The sequence below is a fragment of the Engraulis encrasicolus genome, chromosome 12 (genome assembly GCF_034702125.1).
Source record: "Engraulis encrasicolus isolate BLACKSEA-1 chromosome 12, IST_EnEncr_1.0, whole genome shotgun sequence".
In the NCBI taxonomy this organism is placed as follows: Eukaryota; Metazoa; Chordata; class Actinopteri; order Clupeiformes; family Engraulidae; genus Engraulis; species Engraulis encrasicolus.
The window spans coordinates 33,030,145-33,050,628 of record NC_085868.1 but is presented as its reverse complement, the minus strand read 5'-3'; the positions used below and the strand labels follow the sequence as shown (position 1 = coordinate 33,050,628).

Sequence of the window (20,484 nt, the reverse complement as noted above, 5' to 3'; positions counted from 1 at the left end):
AGCGATCGCCCAACCATTGATTCTTTTCAAAACTAGGCTACAGTAGCCGTGCCTCTGTTTAGACAGGACAACGTTCCCCCTGCTGGCGCGCGCTCCCGTGGTGACTGATTTAAATCAATTCACAAATCCGACCTTCATGATTTGCTTGCGAACTGCCTACTCATATGGTTAAACAACAACAAACAAACATTACAAAAGAAGAACAGTCAACGAACGCCGAGCTAAGACAGCCTAAGTGAAAAGGAGAATATTGGAAGCTCGAGGAGGTTTAGAATGACAGTCTCAGGAGGATTGGGGCGACTGTCATTACTGCAGAAACACGTCTTCGTCATGGACAAGAGGGTTGTTGAACATGTTTCAAAATTAACACTTCCCTCAACGTCGTCTATTTTTTCTCTTTCTCTGGGAATGTTTTAGGACCTAAACTCAACTTAAATGGACTCACTGAACTACTAGGCTACAGAACTACTGACTGAGTCGCGCCATGCACTGGCTGCCAGCAGAGACAAGCGAGGCAACACAGCGTGAGCGCGCAATCACCTATGAAGTTCAAGACACTTAGGCCTATATTACAATTACAAATTACAAATTAATTATAAATAATTATATTTTTTAATGTCCATTCGTCCATGGCTTGTAAATTTCGTCTCGTCTTAGTCTCCTTGACGAAAATATTTTTTTATTTTCGTCATATTTTTATTTGCTGGAGGCAATTTTTAGTGCGTCATCGTCTCGTCATCGTCAAGGGAAAAAGGGGCGTTGACGAAATATTTTCGTCATCGTCGTGGTTGACGAAATTAACACTACACGCACACACGCACGCACGCACACACACACACACACACACACAATTATTGATCCCTGACCCATGAAAAGGAAGTACCCAGAAATCCAATAACACGCACACATGCACACAAACACGCATGCCGTATCTCCTATCTAATCCAATCACATACTACAATCACCAACACACCCTTATATTAGTCTCTCGCAAATACTTTGTACTGTACTCAACCACTTACTCACTCACCCACTCACTCAAGTACATCCTGTCTGATTCTCTCTCTCTCTCTCTCTCTCTCTCTCTCTCTCTCTCTCTCTCTCTCTCTCTCTCTCTCTCTCTCTCACACACACACACACACACACACACACACACACACACACACACACACACACACACACACACACACACACACACACAGATACACTCACGCACGCAAGCATGCACATACACACACAAAAACGTGCACGCGCACACACACACACACACACACACACACACACACACACACACACACACACACACACACACACTGTGTGAGACACTGACTGATAGCACAAATGCCCTTATCAGTTCAGGAGATGTTGAAGACAAACACCGCCTCAGGTTACAGCATTTCCATTCCGTCTTAACAGGAAATTCAAGGCAACACTGACAGAATTCATATCTAAATATGAGGTGTGTGTACTGTGCACATGTTCAAAGTCGTTGTGTGTGTATATTTCTACTAGTGTACTATATATCTAGTGTGTGTGTGTGTGTGTGTGTGTATGTGTATGTGTGTGTATGTGCGTTTATGTTTGTGTTTCTGTCTTAACAGAAAATTCAAGGCAACACTGACAGAACTCATGACTAAATATGACTTGTATTGTCTTTTGTGTGTGAATATTTCTAGTGTACTACGGTAGATCTAGTGTGTGGAGCATATCTATTGTTTACTGTAATGTGTGTGTGGCTATGTTTGTGTGTGTGTGTGTGTGTGTGTGTGTGTGTGTGTGTGTGTGTGTGTGTGTGTGTGTGTGTGTGTGTGTGTGTGTGTGTGTGTGTGTGTGTATGTCTGTATGTATGTTTTGATAAATCTGTCATAAATAATTTTCATGCATTTTCTGATTTTGCCCCGATGAGGCCCCAATGAGGTGAATTCACGTTTTGAAAGTGTTCATGTATTTCTGGACAAGGTGAAGCTCAAAAGTGTTGCAATTAACTCAGCAGCCAGGAACAAATTCAATGTTGCATCATTTCCTCCTGCCATCCTGGTCGAAAAGCCGAACAAACCAAACCTGACTCGAAAGACCAACAGAGCTGCTGTCCTGTCACAGCACACGCCCGTCTTGTCATCTGCTGTCAACAGGCTCTGTTACTGTACCACGACGACTATAGCCCGATTCGGACAGGACTTTTATAACCTATGGACCCCCGGAAATGTGTAATAATTACGGAGAACGTCTGAGTTCTTAGTCCTGTTCGAATGTGCCATGTCCGCGATTTGTGAGGTAATAATTCTGCCGCGAATTACCTACTGTATTTCGGCGAAACACAGACGTCCTGAGGTAATTTCACATGGGCACGCCGTCTGTACCCCCTTGTAATGTCTGTGAATTGAGTAAATAACAGATTATTTATCCCATCCGAATGTAGGTCCGGGGGTAATTGCGAATTACCAGGGGTCCATAGGTAATATTTATCCCGTGCGAATCGGGCTTAAGCCAGAGATTAGAGATATGCCAATGTAATAGGTTGCTATGGGCACCTAACATGACCAGGTTCCGGTCTGCCTAAAGCTGGGCTTAGACTGTGCGACTTTTGCCCCGATTTTGCCCCGATTTGGCATTCGCACGACTTTTTGAGAGTCGGCCCGATTTCTTGCTCAATCGCAGATCAATCGTGAGTCTCGCATCCTGCAGTGTACATGGGGTAACGACAAGAGATTTCGCCTCACGATCGTGCAATCGCAGGGTCGCAAGAAAATCAAAACGGTTTGAAATTCTGGTCGTGGCTCGTGCGTAAATCGTGCAGTTAAAGCAGTGCTACGACCCGATTTGACACTTCACATGCACAAATTAATAGGGCCGTGCGATTCGCTGTTGAGCGCGACCTCATCTCCACCTCAGGTGCGCATGTTCCCTCCTCTGCAGACCGGGGAAACATGCCTGTCGCATCGTACGGTGGAAGCATTTCGCTCGCATCCGACTGTCGGCTCGTGTAGTGTGAGGACGCGAGTCGTGAGTTGTGAACTTTTAAACAGTGAAATTCCATCGTGCAGTGTGAGCAGAAGCTTAAGACCCACGAGTGAAAATATCGCACAGTATATGCCCGGCTTAAAGGGGCGCGTCATAATACTCCTACAATGAATAGAATAGTCCTTAGGTCTGCCTAAAGGGGGATTCCCCCCCCCCTCCTCCTCCCCCTTGCAATAGTAGAACCCGGAAACAATGGGCCAATGGAATCTCTCTCTCTCTTCTCTCTCTGACTATGCTATTCATTCACATCATCGCATGACTAGTCTTTAAATTAATCAGACGCGTTTCGCTTCACGCTGGGGCCATGCTAGCCTGGGTGAAAGCCGCCTGTTGACTCCGTCAAACAGTCTGGAGAAAGCTAAGATGAATCCGTCTCCATGGAAGGTGGGGGATGGTCTGAACTTACTATGCCATTTAAATTCATTGGAGTTCCGAATTCAAATAAAAATTCAAATTGTGCTTTATTAGCATGACTGTTATGATATGGTGCTGCAAAAGCATACAAATAACAAGACAAAAGTGTGAATAGTGTTACCTTAACCAATCAGTAATGGACTTGGCGGGTGAGTTCTTGCTGATTGGCTAAACAGTGAGCGAACCGAGCTAGGAGGGTTTCGCCAGTCTACGTGCGGAGCCAAAATCTTTGGGTGGAAGTACATAGGATGGCGTCGCCAAGCTAGGGCATCCTTCTGCCGGGTGCTATTCCGCGACAATGACCTTCTCATAACGTTATCCCTTACATAATTACAGATCAATGGTCAGACTAATTCACATTGTGTTGGCGGTCAATAATCTCACCCTAGATCAGTTATTATGATCATGTATCAATGTTCTCGTCGACACCAGACTCCAGACAGGCCGTGCTGTGGGTGTTCAGAAGTCAAGGAACACAGTCATAAAATGTCTATTGATTAATCAGTGATTAGAACAATTAATAGCCTACTACACCCCCACTGCCATTGTCCGGGCTCAAGAAATCAAAGTAGCAATACAATATCTGGGGCAATACCCAATAACAAGCCCCGACCTGACCTGGAGTTACCTTTTTAACTTTTAAACTATGAGTAGCAGTTTATTTTTATGACTGTATTGGGATATATTCCTAGTGCCTTTCAATTTATTTACTCACTTTCATTGGTCGTTGACCTGGTCATTGACAAGTCATTGACCTCATTTAACAGTCCAGCGGACACCACACTACCGTATGTCAGCTTCCGGAACCAAAAATTGCCACCAGTAGGCATTCTAAGGAAGTCTGTGGCATGATGTGATAAATGATAATTGATTCAGAAACTGCGGGGAGGCCTAAAAAACAGGAATGTCTTGTCAAGTCAATGGCAGTTTTACAACATGTGTGGATGTTCATACATCTGAACATTGCAGGAAAATATTAATATTTCAATTCAGCATCTGGATAACATACGGTTGCTTTTGTCAAAAGAGCTAAACTGTATCCACGCTCCGAAAAAAAAAGTATGATCCAGCATACAACTTCAGCCTTTTTAAAAAGGCCTATGACCTGGATGAATAATGAGACTCTTAAAAACATTGACCTCATTTAACGGTCCAATGGACAGCACACTACTGTATGTCAGCTTCCGGAACAATCACTGTGCTACATCCTCTTCCTGAGTCCTGACCTTGATACGCAATTGATCATTCAAATGCTTCTAACATCCCTTTTCTTCTTACATGGCAATCTCATTTGTACATTCAGGTTACGAATGAACAACATTTGACAATGGAAGGCATTGTCTCTCGAAGAAAGAGAGTGGGGGACAAAGAGGGAGAGAGAGAGAGAGCAGTAAAGAGATCAGCTGACAGCCCGTCTCAGCTTGCTGTGTCAGTTTAGAGCAGTTAAAGGGCCGTACACACACGTCGCTGCTAGTTACTCGCTCAGCGAATGAACTCAATAGAATGTCAACGTGTCCCAGCGAGACTCGCCGGCGAGTAGGCGAGTACTATACAAGCGATGCGATGTGGGCGGATTCCGAATTGAAAATATTTTATCTTCGAGCGAGGCGAGTAAGCGAGTAACCAATTGGAATGCAGAGTTCGGTACTTCTCGGCTGTCCATTGGCAGTTAAAGCCGCGGGAACTTTCAGCGAACGTTCCATGAAAGAGTGGCGAGTAGGCGAGCAAGCGAAAAGCTAGCTTTGTGTGTGTACGCCGCTTTAGAGTGATGATAACGGTGGATTAACCCATACATTTGTTCAGAGTTTCACAGTTATAGAGTTCTGAACATTTAGAAAAGAGAGATATCGTCTGCGGTCCTGCACTTCCCAATCTGGTGTGTCACGGGTAAGGACTAGTAGTTGCAAGGAAAGAAGGGAGTCACTGGAGCATTTTCAGATGTGGACGTTTAATTGTTTTATTGGGCAAGTGCCAAGACTAACGTTGTCACGTCTTCTTCAGAGTCAATATGGCAAACCTGGGTAGGTGGTGCTTAAAAAAACGTTCAAGGTAGGTGCTTATGGGGGCGCTGACCAGATCTCAACATTTTTCAGAGCAAGGGACAGACCCAACCACACGCTAGAGTGCTGGTGGGTCTCAGAATGACAAACGTCGAGCAACTTTGCGCCCTCACACGATGGTCTCAGCCCACAGACTCATAAGATCAGGTCTGATAGAAGTTTTGTTTTAGAGGGGATGGTGGTTCCTCATTTGAATAACTAGTGGTAGCCTCTTAGTACAGCTGGGCCCACTGGTTCACTCATTAGCCTTGGTCTCATTAGCCGCGCTTCAGCGGCCCGGGGCCGCCCGGGGCTCAGGAGAGTGGCCGGCTCGGAGCTGCCGGCCCGGGCCATTTTTTGCCTGATCGGACTCATAGCCGACCCCAGGCACATTCAGGTACACGCCTTGTTTGTGAAACGTCAGTCGGGCACAGCCCACTTTCGCCCCAAATCACAGAAGGACAACAACAGAACAACGACAAAGAAGGAGAAGAAAACGGAGCAAACTCTGCTGGAGCAGGTCGCCGTTTGGCTCGTAGCCTAAGACGACAAGAACTGCAAAGAAAATGGCTTGCCTTTCAAGAACAGTTTTATTACATGGCAAAGTTGTCGATTCAGAAGCTGTATGGGACGCAGCGCATGTTAAGAAGACAAAGACGCATGAAAATACGAGCAGCTCGACAACTGAGAGTGAACAGAAGGAGACGTGCGAACATGTAAGGGTTAACGTTCGGCGAGAAGGTCGCTACCGTGGAATAGCAGCACGACAGAGAGAATCTTTAGACCCCGACGCGGAGCGGAGGGGTCTTGTTCTCTCTGAAGTGCTGGTATTCCACAAAGCGACCGACTCGCCGAAAGTTAACCCGCTTATTATATGGATATACTTAAATGATTCACATGGACATTTCTTTAGACCTATTTAATGTTAAGATTGTTGCTGCGCAAAACAAAACAGTGCCGTTGTGGAACACCGCTAGGCAACAGCTAGGTAGGCTAGCCAGGACAACAGGTGTTGTCTATCACAGCAGCTGATTAGAGTGACAAAAGACCGGACCCCCTGCGGAGTGATATGAAACATTCGCTTTAGCCACTGACTTGTATACAAGCCAGTGGCTTTAGCAGTGAACGTCTTGTTGCCATTGACAGCGGTAGCCAGGACAACGGGTGCTGTCTATCACAGCAGCTGATTAGAGTCTTGTTGAAAAGTCGCTTTAGCAGTGAAAAGTCTTGTTGCCATTGACAGCGGTCTGTTATAGACCAACCCGTCCGTTATCGAAAAATAACAGACGTCCGAACGTTGGGGAGCCCCGTTGAAATGAATGGAGCATTCGACAGATGACGTCACAACCATATAATAAGCCCAGTTAATCCCCCCAATCGCGCACAGAAGCATGAGCCCCGGACATAGCGAGACATGAATGTGCAGGTAATTGAATAAGTTACCATGTGAAAGGAGACCAAATCCCGGAGACATAGCACCTTCATCAGTTGCTATAGAAAATTATGAGCCCCGGACATAGCGACACACACCCTCGTTGCGGCGTGCCACCTGTCTATTCATGGTGAATGTGCAGGTAATTGAATAAGTTACCATGTGAAAAGAGACCAAATCCCGAGACATAGCATCTTCATCAGCATCTGCTATAGAAAATGATGAGCCAGGGGAATAGCGACTATTTAATTAAAAGTAGCCACGGAAGTAGCGTAGCCTACAAGTCGTTCAATCTGCATAACATCGGTGTGTGTCCTGCAGGGAATTCTAAGTGTGCGCACTATGGCACATGTCTGCAAAACGTATGCCTATGGTTTAGTATGTCTGCAAAACATGAGACACTAGGGCAGCAGAGTGAGGATGATTTTAAATAGGCCTAAGTCAATAACAGCTGTGCTTTATTGTGTAATAATGTGGCTGCATGGGGGACTTATCGCTAAATTCTGGGCAAATTATTAGTTTGGGGTGTGTTTGGCTTTCTTATGCATAATTTCATAAGATGCAAACTTTGGCACTTCTGTTTGTGTGTTTTTAAAGTTATTTAGCCAACATAACTTTTTTGTTGTTATCAGGGGCATCATGGGCACCACTACACTTAAACTTGGGATGTCATAGCTAAGTCATGTCGGCTTTTTTCTGCTTTTAGCCGCCAACTCTTGTGCCATTATCGTGATTTGGCATGCTTTCCACTGGACACCAATAAAAAGTGTCTCACAAATACTCACACATGACATTTATGTCGGCTTATTTAGCTTTTGCGCTATTATCGCCGAAGGTCTGGTAGGCTATATCGCACGTGGGCTATATCGCCCGAGGTTGACCCCGCCTCCGAGCCTCGGCGGTGCTTGCTGGCCCATCGAATTCGACGGGCCAGGGAAAGCGGCCCTTAGCCCCACAACCTGGCCCGGCGGCCATCTTTAGCACCTAGCCCCCTTTTGATGAGATCACCGTCAGCCCCCTTTTGTCCGGGCCAGCCCGGGGCTGGCCCTGCAGTGAGACTAAGGCTATTGCTGAAAAGACTCGACTACATTATAACACCATTGCTATGACATTACTGAGAGCCTTAAGTAACAGATTAAGACTTGGTCGTTACCATTTTGGTGATAGTAAGGTTATAACATAGGCACTGTGCGAAGGGGTTAAACCCTATACACATAAGCATCCCACTAACCTTCAGGTCCGAACTTTTAGAATTAAGCCACTGTGCAACACTGTTTTGTTTTGTTTTAACCTCTTAAAACACAGCGTCATACATTTCCTGTTACCAGAATGGCAATGACCGAGACAGAGGGCATTGCTAAAGGCCCTCTGTTATGTCATAGTAGAGTAGCACTATGGTAATTAACCTTTCAATGACTATTGCAGCGTGCCACTGGTGGTGCGGCGTCCATTATGGGGCAACGGTGGATGGTGGTTCCTCATTTCGAAAAAAGAAGACAAATGCGCTTGACTATGACGACCATTTCCACCTTTACACAAAAGCAAGCGTACCATGCACTGACCTTCGAATCCAAACTTGTAGAGTTCTGCGGCAACGTCACTGACGCTGGCGTTGTCGTGGCTACGTGTGCGTAGCGTCTCCAGGCGCGTCAGCAGGTCGCTCACCACGTCGTGGATCACCGGCACGAACGCCGGAACCTCCTGCAGCTTCAGCATCTTGGGGTTCAGCGCGCTGCGCAGACGGTACCACTCTGGGCCCGTACTGAGGAAACAACAGACAGAATTAGAGATAGAATTACCATCAGTGCAAAACACACACATGTACCTTACGTAATAGCCCATTGCACTTGGTCTCTGGATAATTGCACTTTACTGTACCGTGTTTAAGAATATGAGGGGGTTTTGAACAATTCTCTGCAGAGACAATACATTATCTATCATCATTTATCTCATTATTTATCTCCTACACACATACACACACACATGCTCCCTCACACACACACACACACACACACACACACACACACATGCACACGCACACACACACACACACACACACGCACACACACGCTCCCTCACACACACACACACACACACACGCTCCCTCATACACACACACACACACACCAAAATAATACAATAAACATAGATCAGTGGTTCTCAAACTTTTTGTGTCAGGTACCACCTGAGAAAATATTGAGCTCTCCGAGTACCACCTTGACAACTAACATTAGAATATCGCAGTAAAGGCCTTCCTTCACTTAATTTCTAATGTGATGGGTGTTATTTCTGTTGACAGCACTGAGGATCACGAGCATGAAATATGTTGTACTGCAGTATCAAGCATGCAACAGGGGCCCGTACGGGTAGGAAAACACAGACAGAGATGCCAAAAAAATCAATATAATATAATACACGAAAAGACAGGAGACAGGTAATAACAGAAATAACACACACACACACACACACACACAAACACAAGCACGTACGCACGCATGCACGCACGCATGCACGCATGCACGCGCGCACACACATACACACACACACACACACACACACACACACACACACACACACACACTTGACACACACACACACACAGACACACAGACACACACACACACACACACACTTGACACACACACACACACACACACACACACACACTTGACACACACACACACACACACACACACACACTTGACACACACACACACACACACAATTGGGGTTCAGCGCAGATGGTACCATTCCAGACTCCAACTGAGGACATACATACGTAGGGAATGACATCAGCAACCCAAATACCTTTGTAGCTTCAAACCTTTCTGCACCTTTCAGTTAGTGGAAAGCAGTAATAGTCATTGAAAAGACTTTCATACTTAAGTACTACACTACTATGACATTATACAGTTTTTACAGTTTTTCTTAATTGGTTTTGTACATTTCTCACAACAGAATAATCATTCTGAAAACTTCTTATTCAATTGTGACTCCCTGCTGTTACCTGTGCACATGGTAAAATACGTTTCTCGTAGTTTTCAACATTTAGCAAATGTTTTCATCACCATGCAAATGGTTGTGTACAATTCTCAGTGTTTTTGTACATTATCAATTAGCCTTTCGCAAAACCCCTCCCACAAACGGCCGCCAACCAATCCGAGCTCAGCAACGGTAACTAAGGAGTGTAGAACTTGTCGAGGTCCGTCAAAAACCTACGATTTCAGGGAGACATACAACGTGTGCCTATGGCACCGTCAGGGTCCGACACCATGTGAAGATTAATTAGGACCTCATATTTTCACTTTCCCGAAGCAAATTTGAAAAAACCTCAAGCGGACTGATAACAGGGATGGATTAAGCCATGTGGAGGCTATTAGCTCCAGGTGATCATATTTAAAATTAGCAGGCTAACTGTGCAATCGTCTTGTTTGCTAATATAGCCCCCTTCCCCCTTGCATTTAGCTGGCAGAAAACGTACCCTAAACAAATAATCAATGCATCGCTCAGACTTGAGGACAATATTATATGATATTATAGTATTGGATCCACGGCATTATGATTCAAATTTTATTGGGAAACTACTAGTTGCGTTGTTTAATATGCGCCAAATGCACAGCCCACGGAGCAGCCCCCACCCTCTCTCCTTCCCAGTTTGTGTCTGTGTATATGCGTCGAGTGTGACAGCAAAAAAAGTAACACTGAAATGGGGCTGCGCTTGTTCCAACCTTGTTATGAAGATATTAACTGTCAACTAAAACCATTAGGGCCTAAAGTGAACAGAAGAGAAACGCCCAGTGTGACTGCCCAAGAGCTGCGCAGTGTCAGTGCCCAAAGCCCGTCAAAGGTCTTGGCGGACGGCTGCAATGTCCCAGTTTACACCAAGCACTATCAAATGTCCTGGTTACAGACATCACATCGCCATCATCAAGTTGTTGTATTTCACAGTTGAATATGGCTTCTAGTAATCAGCGTGTGTAGGATACAAGAAGTGTAGGCTACACACATTTCCTATGAAACGCAGCCAAAACGTGTGCCTGGTTCTAAGTTTTTGACGGACGTAGCAACAATAACTAGGGGGCGTGGCTTTTGCGAAAGGTGAATTGATTTTGTCTTGTTCTGCAAAATGCTTTGTTATGATAATCCATGAAAGATCTCACTCCCCAAAACAGTTACACAGTGACATAACATTTTGATGGCTCTGACACATTCACAGACACAAAAACCTGGTTTTGAGAGATTGGCCAAAGGTTTTGAGCAAGAGATTGGGTTTTGCAGGTCATCCATGGTGTTTTGCCACTTGTTAAATCTTTTTTTGGAAATGAACGTGATGTTTTGCAAAATGCGAGTAAGATTCGAGAAATGTACAAAACCAATTGAGAAAAACTGTAATAATACTTTACGGTTTGGTAATTGCCTTTCTGGTAAAGAGAACAAACCTCGTGCCAAACCGTTTGGCCACGGTAGGGCCTTCCTAAATTACATCTAGCTCTTGCGTGAGACTCCTTTCCTTTTATCAACATTACTTTTCTGGAATTACACACCGAGCAAAGCTCTCACAAAACTGATTACCCCCTATTGCCTTCTTGTAAGAGCAAATGTAAATGTGTCGTGTCTATCACTGTTCGGGTGCATTTTAGGAGAACCACAGCCTCCTCTCAGACATAGAAAAGCAGAAGTGGTCTCCATCATGTTGCGACAGACAGACAAAAAAAAAATAATTCTGTCTCTTGCTTCTGTCTACAAACTGTTAAAGGTGCACTGTGTAATATTTGTAGTAGTTTATTTCCAGGATTCATGCTGCCCATTCATCAAATTGTATGCATGCATTATAACTGAGCACAGCATGGTGATTTGAAGAGTTCCACTGCAAAATAACGTAAACACCATTTTTTTTTTACTTTTGCTTGGAATTGACTGTTTAGACGTCCTTTCTATTGCCATACAAATATCTGGAGAACGAACTTTTTAAACGTATAAAAAAATGCATTTTGCAATGCAAAGCAATGCAAAATACAAGAATATAAATGTCACAAAATGTTGCAAAATAACATCCATTTTGGAACATTTTGTGTAATTTATATTTTTGTATTTTGCATTGCTTTGCATTGCAAAGCTCTTCATTTGCCTGCATTGCCATTTTTCAGACACTTTCTGCATTTAAGGCCATTGATTTTACAGTAAAATTGGCTATTTCCAGTTAAGCACATCTACATGGAATTAACTTACATGCACATTTTACTGTCATCCAAATACGCCTATTTTGATTATAACCTTAAAACTTGACAAAAATAATTTTCTTTTCAAAACAGCTGACTAGTCAAAGTGCATGCAAGTAAGAAGCATGATGTAGTTCAACAGTTGTACAGCTGTTTGTGACAGTTCTTCTGAATTCAGTCTACAATTTCAATTTTAAAAATACCTACTACTCATTGACTCTATGCAAGAGTTGCCTGAGGTAGGCCCAATAGCCAAACTCAATCAGCGCTCAGCATCTCTCTCTCATAGATGGAAACAGTGTTGCCAGATTGGGCTGTTTCCCGCCCAATTGGGCTGCTTAGGATGGAAGTGTGCGGGTAAAAATGGCATTTAGCAGAAAAACCCGCCCAATTTTTGCCATAGAAATCAATAGCATTGGGCGGGATTTTGTGCTTCTAGGCGGGTTTTGAGATTTTTTTGGGCTGGAAATCATCAGCCTCATCTGGCAACCCTGCATGGGAAATGAACCCAGTGTACCAGTGTACCAGTGTACTGTACACTGTACTGTACCCCAGTGTACCAGTGTACAAATGAGTACCACAACCCACCTGGCTGGGTTGGAATTGGACCTGTGTTGTTTTGGCTGTTTTTTTTTTTTTTAGCCCAACTGGGAAACTCCAACTTCTATTGTCATTGTGACATAGCACTCCACAGCACACAAATATTCACTGCACACTGCACACAACGAAATTGCATTTATGCCTCACCCGTGCAAGGGGGCAGCCCCCAATGGTGCACCAAGGGAGCAGTGCGGCGGGAAGGTACCATGCTCAGGGTACCTCAGTCATGGAGGAGGATGGGGGAGAGCACTGGTTAATTACTCCCCCCACCAACCTGGCGGGTCGGGAGTCGAACCAGCAACCTTTGGGCTACAAGTCTGACACCCTAACCGATTACCCATAACTGCTTCACTACTCTTGCCTGACCTGTGTAGTTCCCACTCCAAAGCAGTGTTAATTCTACTCTTTGGATCAGTGTGAGATGTTGGAGTTAGGGTTAGGGATAGGGTTAGGGTTAGGGTTACGCAGAAAAAAAAAGACACAATGAGATATAATGTCCCTTACTCCACGTGAATGCCATATGCCTGTCCCCGCAGGTCTCTGTACTCCTTCCAGTGTGACATGATGGTGCGTACGGGGTAGCGTCCCTCCTGGCGAATCACCTGGGCGATGAGCTGCGGAGTGGCCACATTGACCAGATCGAAAGGACCGAACTGGGAGCGCCAGATCGGACCGTAGATACGCTTGTGCTCCACCTATGCAGGCACACAGACACGTAACACACACGCGCGCACACACGCACGCGCACACACACACACACAGACACACACACACACACACACCAATGAAGTTAAGATATGTCAGGAACAGGGAGCTGGAACAGAAAACTATGACCTGTGCTCGAAGTGTGCAAAGTGTTTGCTGAAAGAGGGGGCCAGAGGTGGAAGATCTAAGCTAAGGTGACATGGCGGAATTAAAGGATAACTAAGGAATTAAAGGATAGCTTACACTACCCTGGACTTGTCAGTACCGGAGGTTTTTTTTTCTTCTTCTTCAGCCTTTTCCGAGATCCTGGTCATTGTAATGGCGGCAGCACTTTGTTTATATTTCAAAAAAACATTTTTATTTATTCCCAAAAACATCCAAAAGGTAAAATATCAGCAGACAACTAGCAAACAGCGGTACCTTTTGGGAAAATATTTGGAGTAGGCCTATGTTATTATTATTATTAATTTTAAATGTAAACATACGCTGCCCCCATTAGAATAGCTCATATCTCGGAAGGTTTGAGACGAAAAATGTTTGCCTGATTTTCATAGACTTCAGATCACTACCGCGATTCTGGTCTGACCAGGACTATAACGATTAGCATTTCCATACAGGAAGAACTTTGTTTCAATGGCCTCCCTCGGCTTGCTACTGGTTGAGGGATGTGCCAAAGTTTAAACCAAACATTTCTTAGCCCAATAGAACGTCTCTGCTTAAACCACGTCACTGCCTTGAACCCAGGACGGTTGGAAATGCTCAGTTGATTGGTTCCAGACAAAGTGGGTGGAGCTCCCGCTGTAGCGGGATTGAGCTAGCTCTTGGTCCTACTGTGTGTAGCTGAGCCGAAGGCGTTGCGTCAACAGTAGGGCAGAGCCCTGCTAGAATAATGTGGCATCACTGGGTACTGACAAATCAAGGGTAGCGTGAGCAATACAACAGCATATTGAAATTGACTCAAGTGGTCCTTTAAATGAAGTCCATGACAAGGCGAACCTGTCCAATCCTGCATTCTCTCTCTTTTGACTATCCAAGATTACATGAGAAGCTTGAGACACAATTATTGCAAAACCCTGTGAACCCAAATGATCATTCTGTTCTTTAGTGTCATGCCACATTGCCTTGCTGGCCATGACAACATGTTTGATAGGCCATTTGGATGTTGACATGCTGATGATCATTCACAAATGTGTGTCACAAAATGTTCTTAAAGGTACACTGTGTAAGATTTTTTGCTGTTTATGTTTAGCTCCAGTATCCATGGTACCCATTCACTAATGTTAACTTTTTCATGAATACTTACCACAACCATCAAATTCAAAGTATTCATTATGACTGGAAAAATTGCACTTTTCATACATGAAAAGGGGATCTTCTCCATGGTCCGCCATTTTACATTTCCAGAAATAGCCATTTGTAACTGCAAAAATGACTGTTCTTGGGCCATGCTAGAAAATATTAGTTTATTACTCAGTAAACTTTCATGAAAATATCAAATTTGGCAATAGGCAACCTAGTTTCAATGGGCAGCATAGTTGCAGTAGGCCTACCTTTTTTGACCATTTCCTGCACAGTACCTTTAATGCATTTCATTAATATTCTGAAGGATAACTTAAAGCTATCCTTCTTACTTCATGATGTCATAAAACAAACACACCAACTTTGGAAATGATACTACTAACTGATATCTCAGAAATGTGTAACATGTTCTTGATATGATGCTATCTGCAGCCAGGCTGCAGGCAATTACCCCTCTTGTTCTCTCTCTCCGAAAGAGTGTGTGTGTGTGTGTGTGTGTGTGTGTGTGTGTGTGTGTGTGTGTGTGTGTGTGTGTGTGTGTGTGTGTGTGTGTGTGTGTGTGTGTGTGTGTGTGTGTGTGTGAGAGAGAGAGAGAGAGAGAGAGAGAGAGAGAGAGAGAGAGAGAGAGAGAGAGAGAGAGAGAGAGAGAGAGAGAGAGATCATGGCCATTTTAGGCAATAAAAGGCAATGAGAATACGTTGGAAAAAATAGGCTCATAAAGATTAGAAGAGGATGGAAAAAGATGAAATCCAAGGCATTCTCACCTTCAACGTAAACGTATCTACACTACAGCGAATTTGGTTTGTCAAATATTTGAGAATGAAAAACAAAAACAAAATCAAAACACTAAAAATGTCGCTTAATTATGATGATAAAAAACAAAACAAACAAAAACACCAAAGCAAAGTGTTAGCTGAAACCTTTCCCCAGACTGAAAGCCAAAAAATGCTTGAGGGAGAGAAAAAACATGCCAAGGCTTTTTTTCTACGATAACAATTCTTCTTTGTTAGTGGCTTACTTGCATTGCATGGCTTTTGTCGGCATAACCCTTGACGAACAGCCAGTGCGCAGTCGTTGCCAAACTTGGTCCGGGTAAATCGTCTATGGTCTTGAACTTTTCCGAAGATGCTGTTTCCAGGTTTAACTCGCGGATTCCTGATTTATATCTAATGGGGGTAATGTCCACGACCGGTGACAGCGTTCTACAGAAGCGTCCTACCGACCGTCCAGCCGGCGAGAGAGCGAGGGAAACGGACATTTCACTGTAGCCTACTAGCGCACACTGCCGTGGGGCCGCCACTGCCGCCACTTGCCTATGTGGATACGCCCTCTAACTTTATTTACTGCCTGACGCGCAATAAAGGAAGCGCATATATTTGTCATGCTCTGATGTTCTGACACCACCGCTGATTTAGGGTTTCATACCAGTGCCACACTTTTATTTGTGGTTATCTGTAATATTCGTTCGTGTTGGTTACACCTTTTTGTCAGCTGTTTATGACTGCGCAAAAGGGTAACTGACATTTTAGAAATAGCCTACTGTAGTAACAAAGAGCGGCAGTCTAAATGCATTAGGCCTATTTACTTTGTTGGAGTATATTTTTTGTTCTTACTTCCACTTTTACTTCACTAAATAGGCTATTTCCGATGCGTTTAATAGTTTCTTGAAATAGTAGGCTACTTATACTTCTACTCTCCAGTCCAGTAGCCCACTGCATCGCTGCTCAGCTCCTAAGGGTGTAAGCCTATGGCTTTTTGTCACTCCTGCTGGGTGACACAACAACAACAACAACAACAACAACAACACAATAATAATAATAATAATAATAATAATAATAATAATAATAATAATAGCCTAATAAATAAATAGGCTACTTGGCCAATGTTTGGTGACCGACTGGGGTCACATTTTTAACCCTATCCACCCAGACAGAATATAGAGCTACACAGCATGATCTCCCAGGTCCATGCTTGCAGCTTGGGTATCATCGATTGCCACAGAGGAAAAGTGGAGTGACAGCATGTCTTAGGCTACATGTTTTTGCTGCCATCTTTAATGTTTAGCTTTCTTCCTGATTTTTTTTTTACATGACTCTCTCGACTTAATCAAAGAACAGGGTGTGATACTGTTGGCTACAGGCCACCTAGCAGGCATTCAGGGCATTTCCTCTAAGCCAGTGGTTCTCAACCTTTTTTGAACAAACGCCCCCTGAACCTCATCATAAGCTATCCAACGCCCCATTGACCTCAGTATAAGCCACCCAACGCCCCCTTAGTATTAAAAAAATCAAATGCATTAATGCTCCCCAATTGAAACAAAGCCCCACCCCGACTTAGTTGTATCCTTCCCAATGCCTCCCAAGGGCTCCTCAACGCCCCTTAGGGGGCTGTAGCGCCCCCGTTGAGAAACACTACTCTAAGCCAATAGGCCTAGAGCTTATTTTGCGTCTTGTTGGAGAGTAATGAACTTCGGCCATAAACTACAGTGGTCTATTATTGTTATTCAATTCGCCGTGCAGCTCAGTTCTTTATGCTCCAAAGCCATTCAGTAATCCTCTACTTTCATGTGTTTGATTTGTGTAATAAGCTGTTCTTTCTGTCAATATTACAGGTATTCATCCGTTACTGTCGTATTGTTCTATTGAAATACAGCAAGTTTCCATTTGATCTGTCCACATTTGCTGGGAAATGTTAGAGGTTTGTTCAAAGGCATTTTGGCAGAGGTTTCACTCTGACTCTGACTGAATCTGTTTTTTCAGCTCCCCTTCCCCGCCTTCCAGGTTCCTGGAAGACCTACTATACACCCGTCTCCAAAAGAGTTGTCGCCTATCCATCCGTTTGCAATAACAGCTAATAACCTGACTTTCAATTAATCACTTGGCTTCAGAAGTCACTCATATGAAAGCTACAACCCTCCCCGGATGAAAATGTATGTACAAAAATACATTTCATGCACCAAAGAAAGATTGACCCTTTATTGAACACAGACAGGGCAGATTTTCACAAGACAAAAGTTTTGTTGCCTATCGAGCGTAATGTGAAAATGAGCAGATAAGTCACTTCAAAACACTTCAAATACGCAGATCAGGTGTCATACTTAATCACTGAATCACTCTCACCTCTCCAGAAAATCAACTTTGGCCTTAGGTGTATGTTTAGGGTCATTGTAGTAATCATGGAAAGCAACACAATGAAAAACAATGAAGATCAATAAGAGATGGTGATATTCGCTATTCGTAGAGCAATACATGTTTAACTTCATGATTTAATCAATGATAAAAGCCCTCAAACACCTGCAGCATGCATGCAGCTCCTCATAAGAGCTGTATCCATACCATGTTTCACTTTAGGCACCATTTCTCTTTTTTCAAATTCTTCATCTCCAACAACATACAGTTTTGATGCTATCAGTTCTAAAATGGTTGATCTTGGGATCTTGACTTCAGAGTCCCATTTGCCTTCATTTTTGTCAGAATTAGGCCTGACATACTCTTGGCTGGCTTTTTTGAGACAGGACAGTGGGAGAGACTTCTTTGGTGTTAAAGGTGAAGAATTTGGAAAAAAAAATACATGGTGCCTAAAGTCAAACATGGGAGGGATACAGCTCTTATGAGGAGCTGCATGCATACTGCTGGTGTGTGAGGGCTTTTATCATTGATTACATCATGAAGTTAAAAATGTATTATTACTCTATGAATAGCCAATATGTCACCATCTCTCATTGAACTCCATTGATTTTCATTGTGTTGCTTTCTAAGGTTTTGAAGTGACTTATCTGCTCATTTTCACATTATGTTCGATAGGCGACAAAACTTTTGTCTTGCGAAAATCTGCCCTGTCTGTGTTCATTAAAGGGTCAATCTTTCTTTGGTGCATGAAATGTATTTTTGTACATACATTTTCATTCGGGAGGGTTGTAGCTTTCATATGAGTGACTTCTGAAGCCAAGTGATTAATTGAAAGTCAGGTTATTAGCTGTTATTCCAAACAGATGGATAGGCGACAACTCTTTTGGAGGCGGGTGTATAGCCAACAACAGCAACCACTTTTATTTCAGTTGGACAGTAACAAGGGCCACCACTACATACGCAGAGTGCTTAGGGCACCAATTAGTGCTTGGGGGCACCAACCACTTTGTGGAGCCTCTTAAATTGAGATTGAAAAAATTCTTGAATTACATTGCAAAACATGTATTTATTAGTTAGTAGATTATATTATTATTATTATTATTATTATTATTATTATTATTATTATTTAGGTATGGGGGGGCTGACAGCAACCCTCAGTTCCATCTCCTCTCATCTGAGCAACACAGCCAGCCAAAGCCAAGCTCCTGGGTCAGAGCTGTAGGTGTGGGTGGGCCCCCGGGCCCTCCCATAGTGGTGGTGGGCGGCCCTCTATTAGTGTTTTATCCTGGGGCCCTGTGGGTAAAGCGTTCCGCCAAAGCCAATATCCCTCTGCTTGTTTGGTTTATTTGGAGGGGGCGGAGCTTTATTTAGACAGGACAGTGAAGAGTGGGACAGGAAATTAGTGGGAGAGAGAGACAGGGGGTGCATCCCAATATGTGTCCTTGCCTCCTCCACTTGTGCTTGTCTCCTCGTCCCGCCTCCTGGCCCCTCCTCCGTGGAGAAAACGATAAAGTTTCCCAGCTGTCAGCCTCGCCACAACAACTTTTGAGGGACTGTTTTTCATTCACCATCCCAATTGCAAATGAGAAAAAGACTTTACAATTGAGCTTTTGCAAGATATTGAAATATAATGCTGTTGTCAGTGATGTCATCATGACGAGAAGCAAGTGGAGGAGGCAAGTGGAGGAGGCAAGGTCACATATTGGGATGCACCCAGGGAAGGATCAGGAGATGAACCGGGTCAGGAATCGAACACGGGTCGCCCACGTAGCAGTTCAGTGGCCAGCCGACTAAGCCACGACTGGGCCCAATATTCCTCTGTTAAAGTAATACAGAGTAATAAAATAATGTGGCTAAAAGTACGTTTTGCACATTGTTATACACAACTGTCATTCAATGTGCTGGGAGGAAATAAAGAAGAGAGAGACGGAAAATATATCAGGAAAAAACTAAGACTACTGTAGATAACTTATCCTAAGCAAAGGCAGATGAGAATAAAGCTGGTTTTAAAACATGACACTGTTCGGGCAGTTCTAATTTCAACAGGAAGCTGGTTCAAGCATTTGGCAGCATAATTGCTAAATGCCATTTCACCTGGTCTGGATTTTACCCAGTAGAGGAAACTGAAGGCCTACATGTAAGACATGTTTTCTTTTAGCATGATATTGCTTTGGCATACAGTATGTGTAATACAGTGTTTATTGCCTTGGCCATTGAGTGACGTATGAACAGTCAGAAGAGTTTTAGGAGACAGTGCAATGATCGAAGTGGAGTGATATGTAAGGAATAAAGGCCGACGAGGTATCAAGGGGAAGGCCTATGGGTAGGGCCTATTATATAGGCTAGCATTAACCAAAGGCCGGCATCATGAGGAATTTCGAATGTCTCCCAAATCAGGCCATTGGATTGGCAGTCATGGTAGCGGTTAGGGCGTCAGACTTGTAGCCCAAAGGTTGCCAGTTCAACTCAACCCACCAGGTTGGTGGGGGGAGTAATTAAACAGTGCTCTCCCCCATCCTCCTCCATGACTGAGGTACCCTGAGCATGGTACGGTCCCGCCGCACTGCTCCCTTGGGGCGGCATTGGGGCTGCCCGCTTGCACGGGTGAGGCATAAATGCAATTTTGT

At 44.0% G+C, this 20,484-nt stretch overlaps 1 protein-coding gene across 1 annotated transcript in view; it reads right to left on the bottom strand.

Moving 5' to 3' along the window:
• Positions 1 to 16,016, bottom strand: part of LOC134459682 (sterol 26-hydroxylase, mitochondrial) — a 36,236-nt gene extending 20,220 nt beyond the window's left edge. Inside the window, exons 1-3 of the mRNA XM_063212064.1 lie at positions 15,748 to 16,016; positions 13,230 to 13,420; positions 8,469 to 8,668 (exon numbers count right to left, since the gene is read on the bottom strand). Of these exons, the coding sequence (XP_063068134.1) occupies positions 8,469 to 8,668; positions 13,230 to 13,420; positions 15,748 to 15,987 (631 nt within the window). The 5' untranslated portion in view covers positions 15,988 to 16,016. The remainder of the gene's footprint in view (positions 1 to 8,468; positions 8,669 to 13,229; positions 13,421 to 15,747) is intronic.
• Between the last annotated feature and the right edge of the window lie 4,468 nt (positions 16,017 to 20,484).